The sequence below is a fragment of the Taudactylus pleione genome, unplaced genomic scaffold, assembly GCF_031769625.1.
Source record: "Taudactylus pleione unplaced genomic scaffold, aTauple2 ptg000938l, whole genome shotgun sequence".
Classification (NCBI taxonomy): domain Eukaryota; kingdom Metazoa; phylum Chordata; class Amphibia; order Anura; family Myobatrachidae; genus Taudactylus; species Taudactylus pleione.
The window spans coordinates 326330-347414 of record NW_028285339.1 but is presented as its reverse complement, the minus strand read 5'-3'; the positions used below and the strand labels follow the sequence as shown (position 1 = coordinate 347414).

Genomic DNA, 21085 nt, shown 5'->3' with positions numbered 1-21085 from the left:
AAATTACACAGGTAGCTCATGGCCATTAATTTATCTAAAAATTATAACAGACTGGCTCCCTCAAATATAGCAATAGCTAAAAGTTAATTTTACATTTTCAGATGTGATACAGCTGTAAATGTGCACTGTGTTTTGTTACATGCATTGTTGTCACAGGATCTTATCATCATTGAGAAAGCTCTAAATGCTATGTGGTGGGACCTGGCGGCAAGAAACAATGATAGTACTGTAAAACAACTATGCAACATCTTGCAGCCAATGTGCTAGTATAGCATGCAGTGGGAAACAGGAGAGGTGTATACCCAAAGCTGAATAATTGTTAAAAAAACAAAACAGAAAATGAGCACCTCTCTGCAGGCTGTTATCCAATATTCACCTTGCATTGTGGATTTCGTCTTCAGATTCCATCTCGTCCTCTGTTGTAAGGGGCGAGTAATGAACTCCATTAGTTGAGGGAATGGGTTTCTCCTTTTTTAACACTGGGGGCAATTCATGATCTTGGTACGGAGCAGGGGAGCTTTTCATAGAGTTTTCTGGAGATGAGATAGCAGTGATTTCCAAAGGCTGGTTAATGTTATTAACCTGGAAAAGATAGAACAGTGCTTATTGATGTATGAATGATAGACCCTACATTACCACATCCATATTTTAACATGGCTTTAACTACATAGTTGATTTACATTTCTCTAGAATAATTCAGTGACACACACATTGTAAGGGGCACATTTAATAAGTGATGAGGCACGTGGCCTGTTCCAACAGGAAAGTAATTGGAACAATTCAATTACACACCTGATTTGAACCCACAGGAAGCCAAGAGGCAACAATTCATGCTTATTTCTGCTTACACTCCCCCTTAGGAGGTGCGAGCATTAGCATTAACTACAGCCTCAGGGCTGCTTGTGGGTCTTTTGATTGAATCCCACAACTCAACCCACAGCAAAATAATTAGGCCATTATAAGTATGTATAAGTCCAAATGACAAGGTATTACTGCCCTACATACATCTAAAATTGTTTAAGCCACAACATATCGAAAACAAAACTATAAAGCTTCCATAATTTTTCTTAATAGCAATGTACAGTAGACTTAAGTATCTAGTCCTTCCTAGTGAATTCAGCACATGAAGAAAGGTCTTTGCAACCAACACAATATATTTAATGTGTTTTCTCCATTATCAATTCACAGAAGCAAAAAACAGCAGTATGCCTGTAAATTATGACTGGAAAGTACAAGCACATTTTGAATATTCAAACACTCTAAAAATGTACTTGAATGAATAAACCAATAAATATGTAGTGGCACAGTAATCTAGGACAGGTGATTAGTTTCAATTTTAAAACATGTTTCATCACTGGATATATTATGGAAATATAACTTCCACAAACTGTTTACTTTATAACCCCCTCCCCCCCGCCACACACACCCCAAATATGAATATTTAACTGTGTATAATGAATGTATTCTAATATCATTTAGCCTTAGGGTTTTCCCTACCTTAACTAAAAAAAACACTAAACAAGGCTGTTCTAGTGCAGTGTATTTATCATGGGAGTGTGATTAGAAAGTCAGATATTCAAAATTAAAAACAAGAAAAAAAAAAAGTCAATTGACAGTTCTAGCTATATGTAAAGTTCCTGCATCAGAGCTGTAAACATAAAATCAACATTCTATATTCAAAGCAGAATTCAGTGTGTACATGCATATGCCCTAGAAATAGAAGGGGATACAAAGGAGAAAAACCTGTTCTACAAAGCTTTGCTCTGAAATGGTACATACACTATGGGGGGACTGACGAAAAGATGGGAGCAAATAAAAATCTCAAAAAAAGGCACTACTTTGCATAGGAACGATCCATGTTGTAATGTAAGGGGTACAAATGCATTTATTATGTTTGCATGCATGGAAAATATTGGGGGGTTTTGCATGTAGCAGTGTTTTATCTTACAGAGGTTCCCAAACAGTCCTCAAGGCTCCCCAACAGTTCAGGTCTAGAGATATCCATGGCTGAGCACACAGGTGACTTAATTAGTAGCTCAATTTGATTTAACCACTTGTGCTCAACCATGGATCTCTCTAGAATCTGAACCTGTTGGGGTTCCCGAGGGCCGCGTTTGGGAACCTCTGCCTTAAGCTGGCCACATACTAGACCAACTTACATCCAACCAGTTGATTGGTTGGAATTCAAATCTGGTAAGGTATGAAAGCAAATGACAATCAGCAATTTGCTCCAAACTCCGGAAAATGGACAAAAACTGTTGTTTGAACAAATTGTTTCGAACAAATATTTAACAAACTTGTCTGAACATCAATTTTCATCTGTTATCTGGTATTTACTCCCATACATTACCAGATTTTCATTCCAACCAGCCAACTAGTTGGATGGTTGGATGAAAGCTGGTGTAGTGTGTGGCCAGCTTTACACTGTAAATAAAAACTGAGCTATGACACATCCCTCTTAACTCTAAGGGGCATATGTATCAAAGCTTGATGTGAGAAAATTGTGAGATATATATCACCAATCAGCTCCTATCATTTTTTTTTTTTAAATGCAGCCTGCAAAATGTAAGAAGCTGATTGATTGGTCTTATAAATCTCACAAATTGATCTCACATCAAGCTTTGCTACAAATGCTCCTAAATATTTCTGCACATTTTAAATCTGACCCACATGGTTTTGCTGAACTGCTATTTTTGTCTTTGTATCAAACCCCGCATAAGCCCTTAATAGCATACTTACTTTGGGTTTTCAACATAATTTACTGAATAAAATAGTATTTCCTGGTGAAAAATCAAAAATGGGGAGCGACAAGAAAGCGTTTCCAAATTAGAGACTCTGTGTGCAGAAGAAATAGCAAGAAGAAAAAGGTAGAAGAAAAAGTGGCAACCATTTCAAATCTACAGGTTCAAATGGGGGAGCTTGTAGCCCTTTGAAGACAAATCTCATGGTGCTACCAGTGGGATACAAAGGAGGCTGAACTCAGAACCCCCCTAAAAAAAAAAAAAAAAAGATCTGGTAAAGAAGCAATCTTTCTCTGGAACCAGACTGACAGTGCAGAAACCTGCACTCTCAAAGTGGCCTGGTGGAAAAGGTCCAATCCAGCCTGGAGAAAAACTAGAACCCGGGAAACCCTAAACACCTTAGAGTCATATTTTCTGTGGGAAAACCATTGACTAAAAGAATCCCAAACTCTGTAATAGATGCTGGCAGAGGAAGGCTTTCGTGCCCTAAGCATCGTTTTAATCACAGAGCTGGAGAAACCTTTGGCTCTTAAAATGGAAGACTCAAGAGCCACACCGTCAAAGATAGGCGAGGTAATTACGGATGCAGGCAGGGACCCTGCGCTAACCGATCTGGCCATAGAGGAAGAGGATACGGACGGTCTATGGATAGATTCCGTATGTCGAACAAATGACGTCTGGGCCAAGCAGGAGCCACTAGTATTACTGTTCTGCATTCCTGCTTGAAAGAACCTTTGGGAGGAGGGAAATCGGAGGAAAGAGATACGCCAGCTTGAAGTCCCATCTTACTGCTAGTGCATCCATGAAGGCTGCTGAGGGATCCCTGGTCTTGGACCCGTAACTGGGAACCTTGTGGTTGTGATGCGATGCCATGAGGTCTATGTCTGGTAGACCCCATTTGTTCACCAAGAGTTTAAAAACCCCCGGGTGGAAAGACCACCCTCTGGCATGTATGTCCTGACAACTTAGGAAGTCCGCTTCCCAATTGAGGACTCACGGGATGAATATTGCCGAGATCGCTGTAAGATGACATTCTGCCAAAATCTGGTGGTTTATCGCTTCCCTCATGGCTGCATTACTTCACGTGCCTCCCTGAAGATTGAGATAGGCTACTGTGGTCGCGTTGTCGGACTGGCCTGCTCTGGAGCAGGTCCTGTGCCATGATGAGTGCTTTGTATACTGCTCAAAGCTCCAGAATGTTTATGGGCAGATGACTAACCCGATTTGTCCATCTTCCTTGAAAGGCGTGATGACCTGTTACTGCCAACCATCCGCGAAGACTGGCATCCATGGTGAGAACCACCCAATTTGGAATCCAGAATGGTCGACCCTTGTCCAGATGTCCTATTGTAGCCACAAGAGAAAGAGACGAACCTCTGGAGTGAGAATGTTTATTGGCAGATGACTTTCCTGATTTGTCAATTTTCCCTGAAAGGTGTGATGACCTGTCACTGCTCCCTATCCGAGAAGACAGCCGTCTGTGGTGAGCAGCAGAGTGGGCGCCCTTTGTACAGATGATCCTTTCTCAGCAACCACAGGAGGGAGTGACGAACCTCTGGATTAAGAAGGATCCTCTTGGACTTTAATGGATGATTCTGTCAGTTCCACTTTTAGAGAATCAATCTTTGCAGAGGCCTGGAATGGAACAGAGCATATCCCACCACGTCGAAGGTGGATACCATTGACCCCAAGACCTGCATCACTGACAGAATGGATACACTTCGCTTGTGTATTCGCAATGATAGGGCCACAATTTTGTCCTCTGGCAGAAATACCATTGTGCCAGAGAATCCAGAAGTGCCCCCAGATGTGCCATCTGCTGTGTTGGAGAAAGGATTTCTTCCAATTGATGATCCAGCCGTGCTACTGTAGGCAGGCAATGGTCAGTTGGAGATGGTGTTATAAACAGCTGGAGACTGTGCCAATATCAGAATCTCGTCCAGATATGGTAGTAATCTGATTTCCCGACGCCAGAGGTAGGCCGTCATAACCACCATTATTTTGGTAAAGACCCGTGGGGCCATTGATAGACCAAAGAGTAGTGCCTGAAATTGGTAATGTTGCAGGACAGCATACAGTAGAAATTGTTGGTGGGATGATGTAATAGGCACATGCATATACGCATCCAGAATGTCCAGGGAAACCATAAAATCCCCAGGCTCCATTGCCAAAATAATTGACCGAAGAGTTTCCATACAAAACTTGGGTACATGGATAAATTTGTTGAGGGTTTTCAGATTTAGAATAGGGCGAGGAGACCCATTCGGTTTCTGAACCAAAAATAGATTGGAAAAATAACCTCTTCCTTGTTCCAACACAGGAACAGAGTTTATTACCCCTGCCTGCAGCAGGAAGTAAATGGCTTCCTGAAGGGCCAAGGCCTTGACCGCATCTGATGGAGGATTTCTGCAAAAAAACTTCTGAGGATGCCTCTTGAAAATGAGGGCATACCCCTGAGAGACCATTTCTCAGACCCAGGCATCTTTTGTTGTTTGATGCCAGTACTCCACAAAATTAAGAAGTCGGCCCCCCACCCTGGGATCCCCCAGGAGGAAGCCCATCCCATCAGGCAGAGGGTTTGTCATCCAGCTTAGAAGCTGGACATCTGGCCGGCCCAGACCGCTAGTTTGTCGCCTTGTTGTCCTGCGAAAACTAGATGGCCTGGAAGACTGTTTCTTTGCTCGTCCCTGAGGACCGAAAAAAGAAACTGCCTAGACTTTAATGTAGCCGTAAATGGCAGACCTGCAGATTTTGAAGCTGCAGGTAGCTATTTATCTTATGTAACTCTGCTCCAAACAGTATATTCCCATAAAAAAGTAAGCATTCCAGAGCCAACTTTGACCCTGTATCTGCTTTCCAGGACATTCACCAAAAGGACCCTATGAGCCACCACTGAGGCTGCTGATGCTTTAGAAGCCAAGCGTCGCGCATCTATAGCAGCACCCCTCAAATAGGAGGCTGCTTCCTGTATGTGGGAGATATATGTGAGCGGTTTTCTGGTAGCATCTGGTAGAGAAATTTCCAATGCCCCCGTCCATTCTTCAACTGCTTTGGCTACCCAAGCCTCAGCCATAGCTAGACGAGTAAGCTCAAGATGATGAAAATATTGCCTAAAAACAGGTTTCAATTTTCCTATCTGTAGGATCTTTTAAAGAAGATGCTGACAGACTAGGCAACGTAGCATTCCTGACTAAGTGTGTCACATGAACATCCACAGTAGGAGGGATATCCCACTGAGTACATTCAGAAGCTGGAAAAGGATACAATGATTATCTTTTAGTAATATAAAAGAGTTTATCCGTGTTAGCCCATGCCACTTCCGTAAGTTCAGTGAGCTGCTCAGATTTAGGAAACTCAGCTTTTACCACCCCGAAGAAGCACCCTGCGCATCATCTGATGCATCTGAATTCATATGCTGAACAAACCGACCAAAAGATTACTTCCGTTTAGGCGCATTAGTGACTACCGGTCTACTCACAACAGCTGACTGACTTGAATGGGCATAAGCATCCATCCACGAAGGATGTATAGGAGGTGCAAACATAGCATGCTGTGGGTACCCCAATACAAGTAGGCAGCGTGGGAGTAGCCATACAATCCTCAAACAGCTTCATTACCTGAGACAAGGAGGAGATGGCTCCTGTACAGGGAATGGTATACTGGACTGGTGAGGTGGTTCTTTATAACAGACAGCACACAAACCATCCTTTATAAAGTCCTGAGGACAAGCCCGCCAAACAGGATTTACATGAAACCAGCACAGGAGCCTCCCCCACCTGAATCCCTTTACTTTTTGACATATCAATTATAAAAGGTAGTAATGCAATGTAATGTGACAGCCTTTGCAAATGACAATTAAATGTGAAGTATAAAGAAAAAAACCCCATACACCTGAACCATAGGGATGAGGAGAAAAACAGTGATAGTTATAACTGACAGTCAGAAATAAAAGGCAGAATCAACACAGCAGCTAGCACAAGTCACATACAATGCATATGCAATTTAGTTGCAATGGGCTCCAAATCAACTACTCACAACACAATGCTTGGTAGGATATGGAGAACTATATACCGTACCCATGGGAAAGGAATACAGGGAGACTGACCCAAAACCCTCTGAGACCAACAGCTACAGCAGCGCACAGACAGTGGACCGTGAGCGTCTTATTTACACGAGGCAGGTAGGAGGAGCGATCCAGTTGCGGGAAAACCTTTGAAAGAACTGCATCTGGGTTGGGGAAGGAGCTGCCAGGGGACAGCCTACCTCCCCCTAAGCTGCATCAATCAGCCAGGTATGCTGGCCTCATGGCAGCAGAAGCGTTTGCTACTGACCCACAGCGTCAGATAAGGCCCCGGTGGTCTAGTGAGGACGCAGACGCTCTGGGTCCTCACTGCAGTGGCTTCCGATGCGGCGCCAGAAGCAAACACTGCCGCTCGCGATTCCCTGTAAGCAAAGAATCGCCTTAACTGACATTTCCGTGCGTCCGGACCCAAGCATCACTGCTAGCAAGCTCTGCCGTGACCCGCCGGAGGTGTTCCGGCCCGTCAGAGGTAGACTGAGTCGCAGTGCACGCATCTTAATTCAGACGCTCAGCACTGCTAACTCAAAAACATACAAAATAAAATAAAACCTAAAATAAAAGCTCAGTGCGTCTGAATCCTGCAGCACCAAATGAACAACTGAATGCCTGTGGCCATAGGTGGGGTATATGTGGAGGACGACCAGAAGCTTCCGGGGAGCTGAAAGCTTTAATTGTTTGGTGCCTGGATCACTCCAACTACATTATCACCATGGTATCCCTGTGAAGAAGAAAAGTATAGGTAATTTGGGGAAATCTGTCTGTACCCCTTAAAGTAGGTAACGGACATAGGTAATCATTTTAGAAGTGTATTAGTGGTCCTAATAAAAGTATTTGGGGTTCGTAAAATTTAGTGAAATGGCTGTTTCAGGTATATTTGCATAAGTGTGGAAAATATAAAAATAAATTTTTTTGGACAAAACAAATGCTGCAGTTAAATTGGGACTACCTTAAAATGGATGCAAATACCCCAAATTTGAGGACTGACCCCAGTCCTCAAATTTTTAAACAAAAATATCGATTTTGGACAACTTTTCACCTACTCTGAGATGGTGAAAACAGTTTGCCAGTTTTTGTCTAGAGTTTTCGCATGTTCGGCAATAGGATTGCATGATAGGCATTTATGTGTTTGCACCAGCGATCAGTTTTCACGGTTAATTGAATCCGGCCCTAGGAGTACCTATGCAAACACTTTATACACAGAATTTCTAAATAATACGGCAGTGGTTCTCAAACTCGGTCCTCAGGACCCCACACAGGTCACGTTTTCCAGGTCACCCAGCAGCTGCACAGGTGTACTCATTACTCACTGACACATTTTAAAAGATCAACAGGCGGAACTAAATTATTCAACTTGTGATTCTGTGAGACCTGGAAAACATGCACTGTGAGGTCCTGGGGACCGACTTTGAGAACCTGTGTAATAAGGGATACAAAAAAAACAGTTAACACTTATTTTTACCTGTAGGAATCCTTGTAAGATTAGTATGGCACTCCTGGCCCGGAATGATCACAGACTCATCAGCGTGATTGACAACGTTTCAGTGCCATTTTAATAAAAAAGGCACTGAAACGTTGTCAATCACGCTGAGGAGTCTGATCATTCCGGGCCAGGAGCGCCGCATCAACTGGCGTCGTATATTATTTGTATTTATGCGGGCACCCGGTATATTGTTACCTTAAAGGGAGAGCCGGACCTCTGCTATATATACTGTACAATAAATATATATATATATATAGGTTTTAGTATAACCATGCATCTGGACCCTTATTTTGTATTAGAATTACATGGATACCTGGACATTTAGCAAATAATGCGCATGCTCCCTGCTTAAAAAAAAAAAAATAAATCCTAACCTGACTACAGTGTCACTGGCCAATTAACTTTATTGCAGACAATAGACATGAAAATAAGGAGATATTTTATTTAAGTTTTTAGAAGAGAACAGGATGTACCATGGAGCTGATGTTCAGTGGAGACCCTGAGGTATACCCGCTCAACCCAAGAGAAGATGAAAGGGATCTACGTTTGGGTGAAATCCCCAATGTGTGGCAGCCTGCAGAGGATCTTTTCCTGCGGTTTCCTCTTCTTCTACCATCTTGTCCTGGTCCACACTCCATACGAATAGTGGCAGTAAGTGGGCTATGTTTATTTGATGGTGACCTCCCCGAAGAGTTTCCACCTCCACTGGTTATAGTGAATATTATTCGCCTCTTGGCTTCTATTTCTGCATCGCTGGTGTCTATTTCCCCTTCTCCAGAAACTTTACTTGGATCTGCTAGTGCACGGGGACTGTTAGAATTGGGATAGTGAGCAGGCGAACGCTGCGATGATTGCTGGTGATGGGAAGGGGTGGAGCTCCGAGAGCCTCCAGAGTTGGAGAGAGTGCCTGAATTCGAAGAGTCGTCCATGCAGTCAGTCTCCGATCCATGGCTGTTCAAAACTGGTCCATTCAGAGAGGATGACCAGGTTGGATAAAAGAAACCTAAAATGAAACAAGGGGACACGAGTTGTTATTTTTAAACATATGAGATAACATCTACTAGAAAGTTTTCTAAGTGTGCAAGCACTTTTAGCAAGAAACTTTCAAAAATGTATACTGTAGGGCTTCTGCTCCTTCAATATGTACCCCATGAATTAGAAGACGTACTGTGTTGCCTACCGAAGGCAACAGCACGCGTTTACTAGATGGTCATTGGGTTTGAAATTGCCAATGCACAGTTTCCCATTAGTAATGAGACATGGCTGGCCCACTGCAAATCATTCCAGGAAATTTCAATGGGAACGCTTGAAAATAAAGAGCAACCAACTCCATAATAGACAGCCATTACCCATACACCCGGAAAGCATCCTAAAAAAGAAGAAAGCCATGAAGTATGTCCACAAAATTATCCTTTTTATGTAACCATTGGAGTTATGTGGTGTATCTGTGGAGTGCTAGATTCTAGGTCTGATACATGGACCATTTGGCAATTTCTTGACCGTTGAATATTTCTATTATGTATCTCTTTATATATGCGTGTCCATATACACCAATTCGCAAATAAAATTGGGCTATTTGGCACGCCACAGATTTTGCGTTTTGTACCAAATATAAGTCTTAGGGGCATATTTAATTTGCAGCGAAGAGTCCGTGCTGGACTTTTCGCTCCACATCGGAGGTTTTGACGGGGATAAAGTATCAGGTGCGTGCCCGCTTATTCCCGTATTCAATTAGGTATCAGCGCAAACGGGACTTGGCGGAAAGGCAAGTATCGAAAAAAATAGGGAATTTTCGGGAAATGCTCCTGGGATCCCCCTAAAGATGTCCAGACATGGGGGATCACTATGGGTACCCCCGATTTTGCCTGGAGAAGGTAATTCGTGTTTTTAAATAGCTGTGGCAGGTGCATAAACACGCCTGGAAGTAGGTGGTGAAAAATAGCACTTAGTTATCCCCCCCCCCCTAAAAAGCTATGCTCATCAAATTTGGGGTACATGACAATGGGTGCAAGCATATTTTTAATTCCCTAAAATGATTTTTAATAATTAAAAAATGCACCTGCCGCTACTACCCACATTCTATAAAACACCTGCCACATACATGGGGACCACTCAGGAATCAATTTAGTTTAAAGTTTGTCCCCCAATATTAACACAGAACGCTTTTAGGGCACTCTCCCAGGGGTGCAGGCTATTTTTTTTAAACCTGCTCCCCTAAACCCCAATTCTGCAATTTTTTTCGCCATGTAAAACATGGTGAAAAATTATCCCCGTTGTAATTGAATACGGGGATAATTGAAACATGCGAAAATGACATCGGCGATAAATCATCGCCGATCATGGCTCTTCGCAGCCAAATTGAAAACCCCCCTTGGTCGCATTACTAAGGTGACAAAAGTACAACATGAGTTGTGCAGCTGTGCAGTGTGAGGTCTAGGATGTAGACTACTTTGTTTTTTTTCACACAGACAATCCTACTGGTGTATTGTAAGATGTACTGGGTTATACACATGTAGTGTCTCACACTTTTACAAAAAAAACCCCAAAAAACAAAAGAAACTTTCAAACTTGATTGTGGATGGCACCTAAAGATGAGTCTAGCACCTTTCAAAACCCGCTGAGAGGTGTGTACACTACAATCATTTAGGAAGTACTATAAACTACAGGACTCACTAGTGCAATTTTATATGGCTACCCTTGTTTGTCCATTTGCCTTTAGTTTTATTTAGCAGCATATTTGGATGCATATTTTCATTTTATAGAATATACTTGATAAATGCTAGCTATAAGATATTTAGTTGCTATAGGCAAATGCTCCATTTTAGAAGGTTTGAAATATTTCCCCCAGTACTACTTTATACTTTTATATTTTGATTGGGATGCCCTTTTTTTATTTTTTATTTTTTTAATGGTTTGTAAGAGCAAAATAAGCCAATATTACATAAAAATTTCACTACGGAAAGTAACCAGAAATGACTGGGGGAAGGTGACGACAGTGACATGGTAAGGAGGAGTCTTACCTGAGGTAGCCAGCGGTTTTGAGACAGCAGCATAATTGAAGTTGTTAAAAGTAGCACCATATTGATTATCTGTGTTAGAGCTGTCCCTGCTATGACACCCGGGACTTGGGCTGTTTCTCTAGAAAGAGAATGGCAATAATACATAATGAGATGTACCAATGGAATACACAGACGTAAGATTAAAAACATATTACAGCACTTTCACTTGAGCAATAAAGTGTACACATTCAGTGGGCGCTTTATTAAGTTCACCTGTAAACCTGCTTTTTAATGACAACATATAATCATTCAATCATGTAGCAGCAATTCCATGCATAAAAGCCTGTAGACATGGTTAAAATGTTTATTTACTGTTCAGTCCAAACATCACAGTGGGGATGAAATGTGAGGTGTAATTGTTAAATAACCATGAATTGCATCAGTGGTATGAAAAACTGAAAACTCTGAATATACAGCATGTCAAACTGTGAAGTGGATGCACTATCTAAGCCAGTGTTGGCTAACCTTGACACTCCAGCTGTTATGGAACTACATAACCCAGCATGCACTGCTACAGTTTTGCTATTAGGGCATGCTAAAACTGTGGCAGGGCATGCTGGGATATATAGTTCCACAACAGCTGGAGTGTCAAGGTTAGCCAACACTGATCTAAGCAGACACCGGATTCTATTCGTGACAGCTAAGAAACTGGATACTGAAGCAACAGTGCCTCATTTTAGTCTAAAGCTGGGTACACATTTAATGTGTGTACCCAGCAATGTGACAACCGACCGCACCGCCAACATATCACGCGGCCGATACACATTACACGGTCCAGTGCCCAACACGTCGGCAACAGCCGTATCCCGCTGCAAGGGGTCGCCAGTCACATTGCCAGATTGACATGCACGTAGGGGCTCACCGGATGATGCGACTGACGGCCAAACGGGAGCGTGCTTGGTTGTTAGTAGTGTGTACACACTGGCCGATACGGACAATGTGTCGGCCCGGTCTGCTGGATTGGACGACATTTCGTCTACACATAGTCTAATATGTACCCAGCTTTAAGCTTAAGTGTAAATTGTTATATCAATTTACATGGGGAAGTGTTGTACATCCAAAACCTTATAATGCTAAAAATTTGCATTCAACTAAAAAGAAGGTACGAGGAATACCTGAACACTTCTATTTACCATCTCTGGAGGGTATGGGATTGAAATAGCGGAGGCTTCAGCAGCAATCCCAACTGTGGAAGCCAGACAGGAGGAGATCCCAACGTCAGCTGGTAAGTATCTTAACCCTCCCCTCCCGCCCCCCCTAACTCTAACCACCCCCCCTGGGTTGCCTAAACCTAACCCTCCCTTTAAGCACCCTAAACCTAACCCTCCCGGGGGAGTGCCTATTCCTGACCCCCCCCCCCCCATGCCCTAGCCTAACCCTCACCGGAGGGATGCCTATCCCCAAGTCCCCTGGGGGTGCCTAAACATAGCCACGGGGGGGAGGGCGGGGGGTTAACTCCTAAAACACCCTGGATTTACCTCATTCGGGAAGGCATCTGTCAGGATTCGGGCGTCGGGTTGTAGAAAGGCATCTGTATTTTGACGCCTATCTTATGTCCCATGTCAGGCTTGAACAGTCGGCATTTAGACCGGTGGCATCTCGTCCGGCAGTCTAATAACTACATCCCCTCTGGAGAACCTGAATACACATCTGCTTGTCCTGTACAGCCTGTTAAAAATGTTGGTGTAGGATGTCAACCAGGTAGGGCAAGAAGGGATGGGTATGAAATAACAGCAGTCGGGATGCCTGCTGTCAAAATGCCGACAGCGGCATCCAGATGCTCGGTATACTAACCATCCCCCCTTCTCCCCCTAACCCTCCCCACCACGCACCCTAACCCTCCCTGTTAGAGCCTAAACCTAACCGTCCTCCCATAGTGCCTAACCCCCCAGGGGTGCCTAACACTAACCTCCCCAAAAGCATAACACTAAACCCCCCCGTGTTGCCTAAACCTACCCCCCCCCCTTCCCTGCGCGCCGCTAACTAATGCGCACCGCTATACTTCCGATCGGGTCGGGGGCTGTCGGATTCAGTCGTCGGGATCTAAAATGGTCCCGGGTCGGGCTTCCGACACCGGGATCCTGTCGGTCAGCAACCTGACCATATCCCGGGCAAGAGGTATATAGTAAACAAGACATCTGTTCTATTCACTGCCCAAACATGAAAATGGGAAAACACTGTTTCCATTGACGATGCCGTGTACCTGGTGTATCTTATTGTAAATTTTGAAAATTTAATGACTTTCCAAATATAATACAGAGTTTGTGTATGCTGAAATCTGCTAGATCCAGTGGCTAACCCATTGTTCAGCGTAGTTTGCTTTGTTTAAAGAACATTCAAAAACCACAGGTGATCAACCACTGTAGTCTAGTATTTCAAATTATCCCAAATCTGTGTAGGTCTATTAAAGTACTGGGGGATTACAGACTACTATAAATCCTTGGCGATTGGTCGAGCTGAATCTAGTCCTGATTGGCCACCTTGCTTACATAAGCTTCTAAAGGTGCGTATCCACTACCCGAACTACTGGTGAATAACTCCACTAATCTAAATAATCTGCTCTATTACTGTAATATGCCTATACTTACACAATTCCAATGACCGAATGGTGGGGGCCAACACAAACAGCAATACAATTCCACTCCCCAGCCTCACTTGAAGTTAGTCACGTGGAACCCGCCACAAGCAAAGAATTGATGCGGCAGCTACAAGCAATGCTAATGCAAGCAGTCTTTTGCTCCGGCAGTGACTTCTCTACAAACTTGGGGTAACACTGACACTGCGCAGGTGACACTGTATGGTCGGCCTAGTACACCAGAAAGCAAGGCTAGTAACAGGTTGCAGACAGTAAGAGGAACTCTTAGACAAATCTGTAAAACTAACCCACTGATAGGCTGACAGATTAAACCATTTATTCCGTAGACTTTTGGTACAGCGGAGAATAAAGGTGGAAAGGGCTTGAAACTGAAAAAGTTAATATTTTGGAATAAGGCTGTAACATGACTAAATGTGGAAAAAGTGAAGCGCTGTGGATACTTTCCGGATGCACTGTATGTAACCAACATGAGAAACACATGATTTGGATTTAGAAAAAAAGATTTACCATAAACCTAAAATCCTTCTTGTTGACATTGAATGACACCATCTCTCAATAAGGTTTTCGAAAATGATGCCAAGTTGAGGAACCAGGTACAGATGTGTCCACATACATCTTACTTCCTTGGGCGTTAAACAGCCCTTCTAGTTGCGCCATACCGAGGCGTAACTCTGTAGCATGGAGCGTCTTTTCATGCAACTTTTTACCTCCAAATGCTTCTTATTCACACAGTGATGTGAATATGACACACAAGCAGCTTCTGTTGAATAAAATTATATGTGGCATGCCTATATTCTGTGTGCAACTGCGGGTTTATCTGCATGCGAAACGTTAGGTCACAGTCACTGACATTGTAATGTAGTATTTCACATGCAGATACACCCGCAGTTGCACACAGAACATAGGCATGCCACATATTTTAATCAGCAGAAGCTGCTTGTGTGTCATATTCACATCGCTGTGTGAATAAGATGCAATTGCACAGAGATACTCGGCGCTCGAGTCACCCGGCGCTCACACAATATGTTAAACGTGACTTGTAGTGCACGGAGGTAAGTTGTATGTGGACGCACATGTAGTACCTGCTGATGTAATGGTCAGAACAGTTGGGCTACGAACATAGATAATGGTGGAACATTTTGTTCTGCCAAGATCCTGATCTTTCCTTCTGGTTTCCTCCTTCGCAAAGAAGCTTCTATTGCAATCCTGACTGTTATTATATGCCACTGTGGCAATTTGTAGGACTAAATTCTTATGGGGTTTCTCCCGACAGAGAAGGGGATCCTGAACTAGAGCGTTTAGAACCTCTCAAATTCAACTACATAAAATCAGAAGCTTGGCTACCAAATTGAGAGTACTGAACTTGAAGCCAGCAGTGAGGGATGACAGTGCTAAGTCCTGGAAGCTGGCATCTGTTGCACCATTTGGCCAATCCAATATGTCAAAGCGAAGGACCTCTGTTGAGGTTTTGTGTTTTCAGCCAGAAACAGAGCAAATAACACATTTTTGGACATAAACACTGTTTTTTGGTCAAGCATATGTACTACTTGCCCAATTTTGAGAAGAGTTTGTTTTGAAACACTTGAATAGTGTAAACTACAGCTTCAAATGTGGAAATTATCTTTTTCTAAGAAATTAACAGACATCCAACAGAGACAAGCAGCAGCTAGTTCAAATAAAACTAGCAGCAAATTCAAAAGAAAGGTCCCTGCAGGATGGTAAGGGGGAGGAGCATACATGAAATTACTGACAGTGTCAAAATCCTAAAGGAAGCCAGGATCTCCAAAGGAGTAAAGTGAAAACTAACTAGCGAAAACCTAACAATAAACATTTGACAGAACAAACTAAAGTAAAAAAGTCACTTCCTGTGGTAGTCGCGTCCGCAGAAAGAATAGAACTTAATGAACGTATGGGCCAAGGACCACGTGGCTGCTTTACAGAGTTGTACCGCAGAGGCGTCAAGCCTAGCTACCCAAGAAGTGCCCAATACCCTGGTGGAATGTGCCCACGCGAAGCAGGGGCCTGGAGGGTCCACCATTGAATAGGCATGGCGGATAGTCAGTCAAAGTCACCTTGACCTAAGTCTGTTTAGTGGCCGGACAGCTCCATTTGCTGAAGTCATACAAGATGAAAAGCAAATCGGATTTCCGTAAGTCCCGGGTTCTGGCTACATAAATCTGGAGGGCCCGCACAATATCCAAGAAGGCCTGCTCTGGAAAAGCATTGGATACCTGGAAGGATGAAACTACAATTCCTGGTTGAGGTGCAACTGTGACACCACCATTGGAAGGCAACCTAGACGCGTCCGAAGGACGGCTTGGTCAGGATGGAAAAGAAAAGGAGTGTGCCAGGACTAAAAAGCTCAAATCTCCGGGCCGAAGCAATCGCAAGGAGGAAGAAAATCTTCCATGTAAGCCAGCAAAGGTCAACCTTATCCAAGAGTTCGTAAGGGGCAGACTGCAGAGTCCAAAAGTTCCACGGAGCCAACGGTGGAATAAAAAATGGCTGCATGTGGATAACCTCATGGTCTGCACATCAAGCAAAAGCGCCACCTTACACTAGAAATGGACAGAAAGAGCAGAAATAAGTACTTTAAGAAATGAAAGGCGAAAATACAAATCCAAAACAGTCTGAAGAAAGGACAGAACTCTAGATTGATGAAAGGACCTGTGGTTGAAGCCCCAAGCCCAATACCAATTGTAGTAAGTTTTCCAAACTCTGTGGTAGATCTTAGCTGAGGAAGGCTTCCTAGCATTAAGCATGTACCATGGATCACTGATGTGGAGAAACTCTTAGCTCGTTGGATGGAAGTCTAAATAACCACCCCGTCAAAGCTAGATGGGCCAGATTCGGATACAAGCACAGGCCTTGAGACAGAAGGTCCGGCCAGAGTGGGAGAGGCCACGGGGCTTCGATAGAGACTCAGGAGCTCGGTGTATCAAGCTTTGCGAAGCCAATCTGGAGCAATGAGGATCACGGTGCCACCTGATCCGTGGAATCATCGAAATTGGAGAAAAAATGTTGAGGAGCAGGAATGTCCACCAAACCCCAGATAGAGAAACCACTCACCGGCATGTACATCCTGTCTGCTGAGAAAGTCTGCCTCCTAATTCTGGACCACGGGAATGTGCACCGCCGAAAGAGCTCGGAGATAAGGCTCTGCCCAATGGAGGATAGGACTCCCCTTCTCTCATGGCATCTAGACTGCGGGTGCCGCCTTGGTGATTGATGTAGGCGCGTTGTCCGATTGAACCTTTTTTACAGGACTGTGACGGAGAAGCTCCTTTGCTTGACAAAGCTCTGTAGACCGCTGAGCTCCAGTATGTTGATTGGGACCAGCCATTGGCCCTGACGCGACCCTTTGCCTCACAGGGGGTTATTTCTGAAGGTAAATACTTCTCGTTTTTCTGCTACCAGCTAAACACTTTGGCTTTTGAAATGTCTGATGACCAGTTTCTGCCCCCCACACAAAGACTTGCATCGGTGGTGAGCAGTACCCAGTCCTGGATCTAAAAGGGGCGGCCTTTGTTCAGGTGGGACTGGTGGAGCCACCACAAGAAACAGTGACAGACATCTCGAGGGAGAACCATCTGTGTGTAGAGATGCAGGTTGGAATGGGTCCACCTGGCCAATACATCCATCCGCAGAAGAGTGAAACTTGGCATACACCACCATCTTGAAGGTGGAAACCATTATTCCCAGGACCTGCATGCATGAATGGTGAGACCCAATGCTGCCCAAGGGAGGCGCGAATCTTGGCCTGTATGGACTATCTTTTCTTTTGGCAGGAACAGCCGCTGAATACTGAAGTCTACTAACTCTCGTGGTGGATTTACTCCAATTGGTTATCCACCCATGGGACTGTAGAAGATAAACTGTGAGGCGGAGATGGACCTGACTAATCTCCAGTGATTTGGCCAAGAAGAGTAAACTGCCCAGATAAGGCAGTATCCGGACCCCCCCCCCCTGCATCTTAGATGTCCTGCCATTACTCTCGTGAAAACACGAGTCATTGTAGAAAGGCCAAAAGACATAGCGCGAAACTGGCAGTGTTCCTCCCTTACTGCAAACCTGATGTAACGCTTCTGATTGTCCAAGATAGGAGTAGCAAGCAGGCATCCGGGATATCCAAGGAGGCCACGAAATTCCCAGGTTCCAGAGCCAGTATTATGGAGTAAAGAGACTGCATAAGGAACACATTTGTGCAGAGACTTTAGGTTCAGTACAGGATGGAACGATCCGCCAAGCTTTTGTAACCAGAATAAGGTTAGTGTAAAAGTGAGACGGGGGAACCGAGGCTATAACCCAGGAAGCCAGAAGCAAGCAAATTAACTCAGAGATCCTGCCTTTCTTGTATCCACCAAAGGCCTGTGTAAAAAACAAACAAAAAAAAACAAACGTGCTGGAGGATGTTACCTGAAGGTAAGAGCTTAACCCTGGGATACCACTACTCTTACCCAGGCGTCCAAAGTTGTTGACATCCAGACCTCGGAGAAAAGCAGAAACCTGCCTCCCACGCTTGTCGGACAGCTTGTACTTTGGGTAGATCAGGCCTGTTTTCATCTGGACTTTGATCTTTTAGTGGAAGAGCCCTGGAACCTGGTGAAAGAATGACCCTTGACCTTTACTTTAGGATGAAAGGAGCGAAAATTAGAAGTGCGCAACCTAGGTGCTGCCACAGAAGGAAAAAAGGCTGTTTTAGATGACTCTACCATAGCCACTATCTAGTCCGATTCTAGACCGAACAGCACTTCGTCCGATAAGGGAAGAACTTCAAGAGCCTTCTTGGAATTCGCACGCCAGGTACAAAGCCAACGAGCTCTCCTGGCAGAGACTGCTGATGCGGAAACATTAGAAACAGTGAGGATGCCAGCGTAAATGGCTGCCTCACCAAGGTGCTTGTTTCCCCGACATGCTCAACCAGAGACAATAACAGACATATGATCACTGGTGTGGAGACAGTCCTCCACGGAGTTCGCACAGCATCACATGGCTTTAGCCACCCAACCGGACATAAAATGTGGAAATGTACTACAAAACGCTTGTAAGAATGAGCCCACGCCTCCGACTGCAGGTCTTCCAGCTGAGCAAAGGAAGGAAACTAGGCTGCAGTCTTCCTATTCGACTTAGAAGTCTGGTATTGTTGGGAATTCTCCGCAATAGGAGGAGGAGGTTTCCACGTCAGAAGATATGGAGACGTTGTCCATCAGAGTTGGGGATCACTTGCAGAAGGGGGCATAGAGCTGTCCTGTCGGGTGGTTCTGCACTTGGACGACTGTCCTTAGCCAGCATCTGTTGGAGAGAAGGAGACACCTGCGCTAGACCATGTACTGACTGAGAAGGACTGTACCCACGGTAGTTCTACGGCAGCTGACAGTGCGTCTCCCTGAGCAGGCAAAATATTTACCAACTGACCCACAACTATAGCAGAGGGAGGTGGCTTGGGGGTTGAAAGTTGGTTAGCCATCTGCAACATTAACTGCGAGAGGGTGGAAGTGTATGCCAGTTCCTAAGAGGAAGCAGTGGACTAAAAGGGACCTCCCGCTGCATACCTGTGAAACAACCGACTCATAAGCCATCATGACCCGGAGCTTGAGGAGAAAAAGCTTCAGTATAGTTGTTGCAGTTTGGCAGCGCAGCAGCACCCCCTTCCCTGGGTGCATTGTTCTTGGAATAAATCTTGAAGTGTTCCAGATACATCCCAACACACAGAAGTTGTTAATAAAACAGTGGTGTACAATTTTAAGGGGAGAGCACTGAATGTAAGAGCGCCACAAATAAATAATGTATATAGTAGTAATTGATTGTGAACACTAATAAACAAATGAGTATTCCCACTAACAGGCTAAACACAAATTACAGTAGAATAAATAAATATAAAGTATATTAGCCCACCACAGTAAACTTATACACTATTAAACAAAACGGGCACACAGAAGCATTCAATGCAATTATAGAAATAAATGGGCAATATAATGCAATATATACGGTATAATATAATGCAATATAATGCTCAACAAACGAGCCCCAATGGGGAGGAAGGAGCTAAATGTACAATCTGACTGAGGAATACAGGGAGACAGGAGACAGTCTCTCTCAGCTTCACCAAGGCAGGCACTGTGGAAAAACAAGAGATATGGTAAGAACTTACCTTTGTTATCTCTGTTTCTACGAAGTCCATAGGGTCCATAGGGTTGACCTTGGGGGTATAGCTGGATCTGGATCCACGCAGTTAAAGCTTTCACTGCTCCCAGGATGCACTTGGGTCTGTCCTCCTCTATATCCCGCCCCCAAGCCACAGGCACCTCAACTGGTAAGCAGCCAAGGCCGGAGGAGGAGACTAAACAGAGAGAAGGAAGACTGGAACACACAAGAAACCATACTCACAGAAATGGGAGACGGAAAACCGTGGTGACCAGCCACACAGCCCATTAGAAGCCAGGTGCGTCAGGGCGGGCGCCCTGTGGACCCTATGGACTTAGTAGAAACAAAGATAACAAAGGTAAGTTCTTACCATATCTCTTATCATCTACTTCAGGGTCCATAGGGGGTCCACAGGGTTGACCTTGGGGATGTCCCAAAGCAGTTCAACTAAGGGCAGGGACACTCCTGAGCAGAAAGGAGAATCCTGCGCCCGAAGGATGCATCCTGAGGGGCAAAGGTGTCAAACGCATAAAACCTCAAAAATCTCTGAATTGAAGACCAAGTGGCTGCCTTGCACAGCTTAACAGCGGAGGCACCACGTCTAGCAGCCCAAGAAGGACCAACAGACCGAGTGGAATGAGCCTTAACAGAGGCCGGAACAGGTAAACGTTCCTGTATATAAGCCTCCTTAATAACAGAACAAAGCCAACGGGCTAACTTTTGTTGGCAGGTCAACCCCTCTTATGAAAACCAAAGAGGACAAACAAGGAATCGGACTTCCTTACAGAAACAGTCCAATCAACAAACTCAGAGCACGGACAACGTCCAACGAAGCCTCACCAGCCGTAAGATCAGGAGATTGAAAAGCTGGTACCACAAGTTCCTGATTGATGTGGAACTTAGAGACTACTTTAGGCAAAAACTCAGGACGAGTACGCAGCACTGCCCTGTCCTGGTGAAAAATTATGAAGGGGGGACTACAGG

The 21085-nt window shown here is 44.4% G+C and overlaps 1 protein-coding gene across 2 annotated transcripts in view; it reads right to left on the bottom strand.

The window, feature by feature from the left end:
- Positions 1-21085, bottom strand: part of DOT1L (DOT1 like histone lysine methyltransferase) — a 207492-nt gene that overhangs the window by 28125 nt on the left and 158282 nt on the right. For both annotated transcript variants that reach the window (XM_088459839.1, XM_088459840.1), the window contains 3 exons: positions 11323-11440; positions 8776-9305; positions 377-582 (listed from right to left, as the gene is read on the bottom strand). In XM_088459839.1, the coding sequence (XP_088315965.1) occupies positions 377-582; positions 8776-9305; positions 11323-11440 (854 nt within the window). The remainder of the gene's footprint in view (positions 1-376; positions 583-8775; positions 9306-11322; positions 11441-21085) is intronic.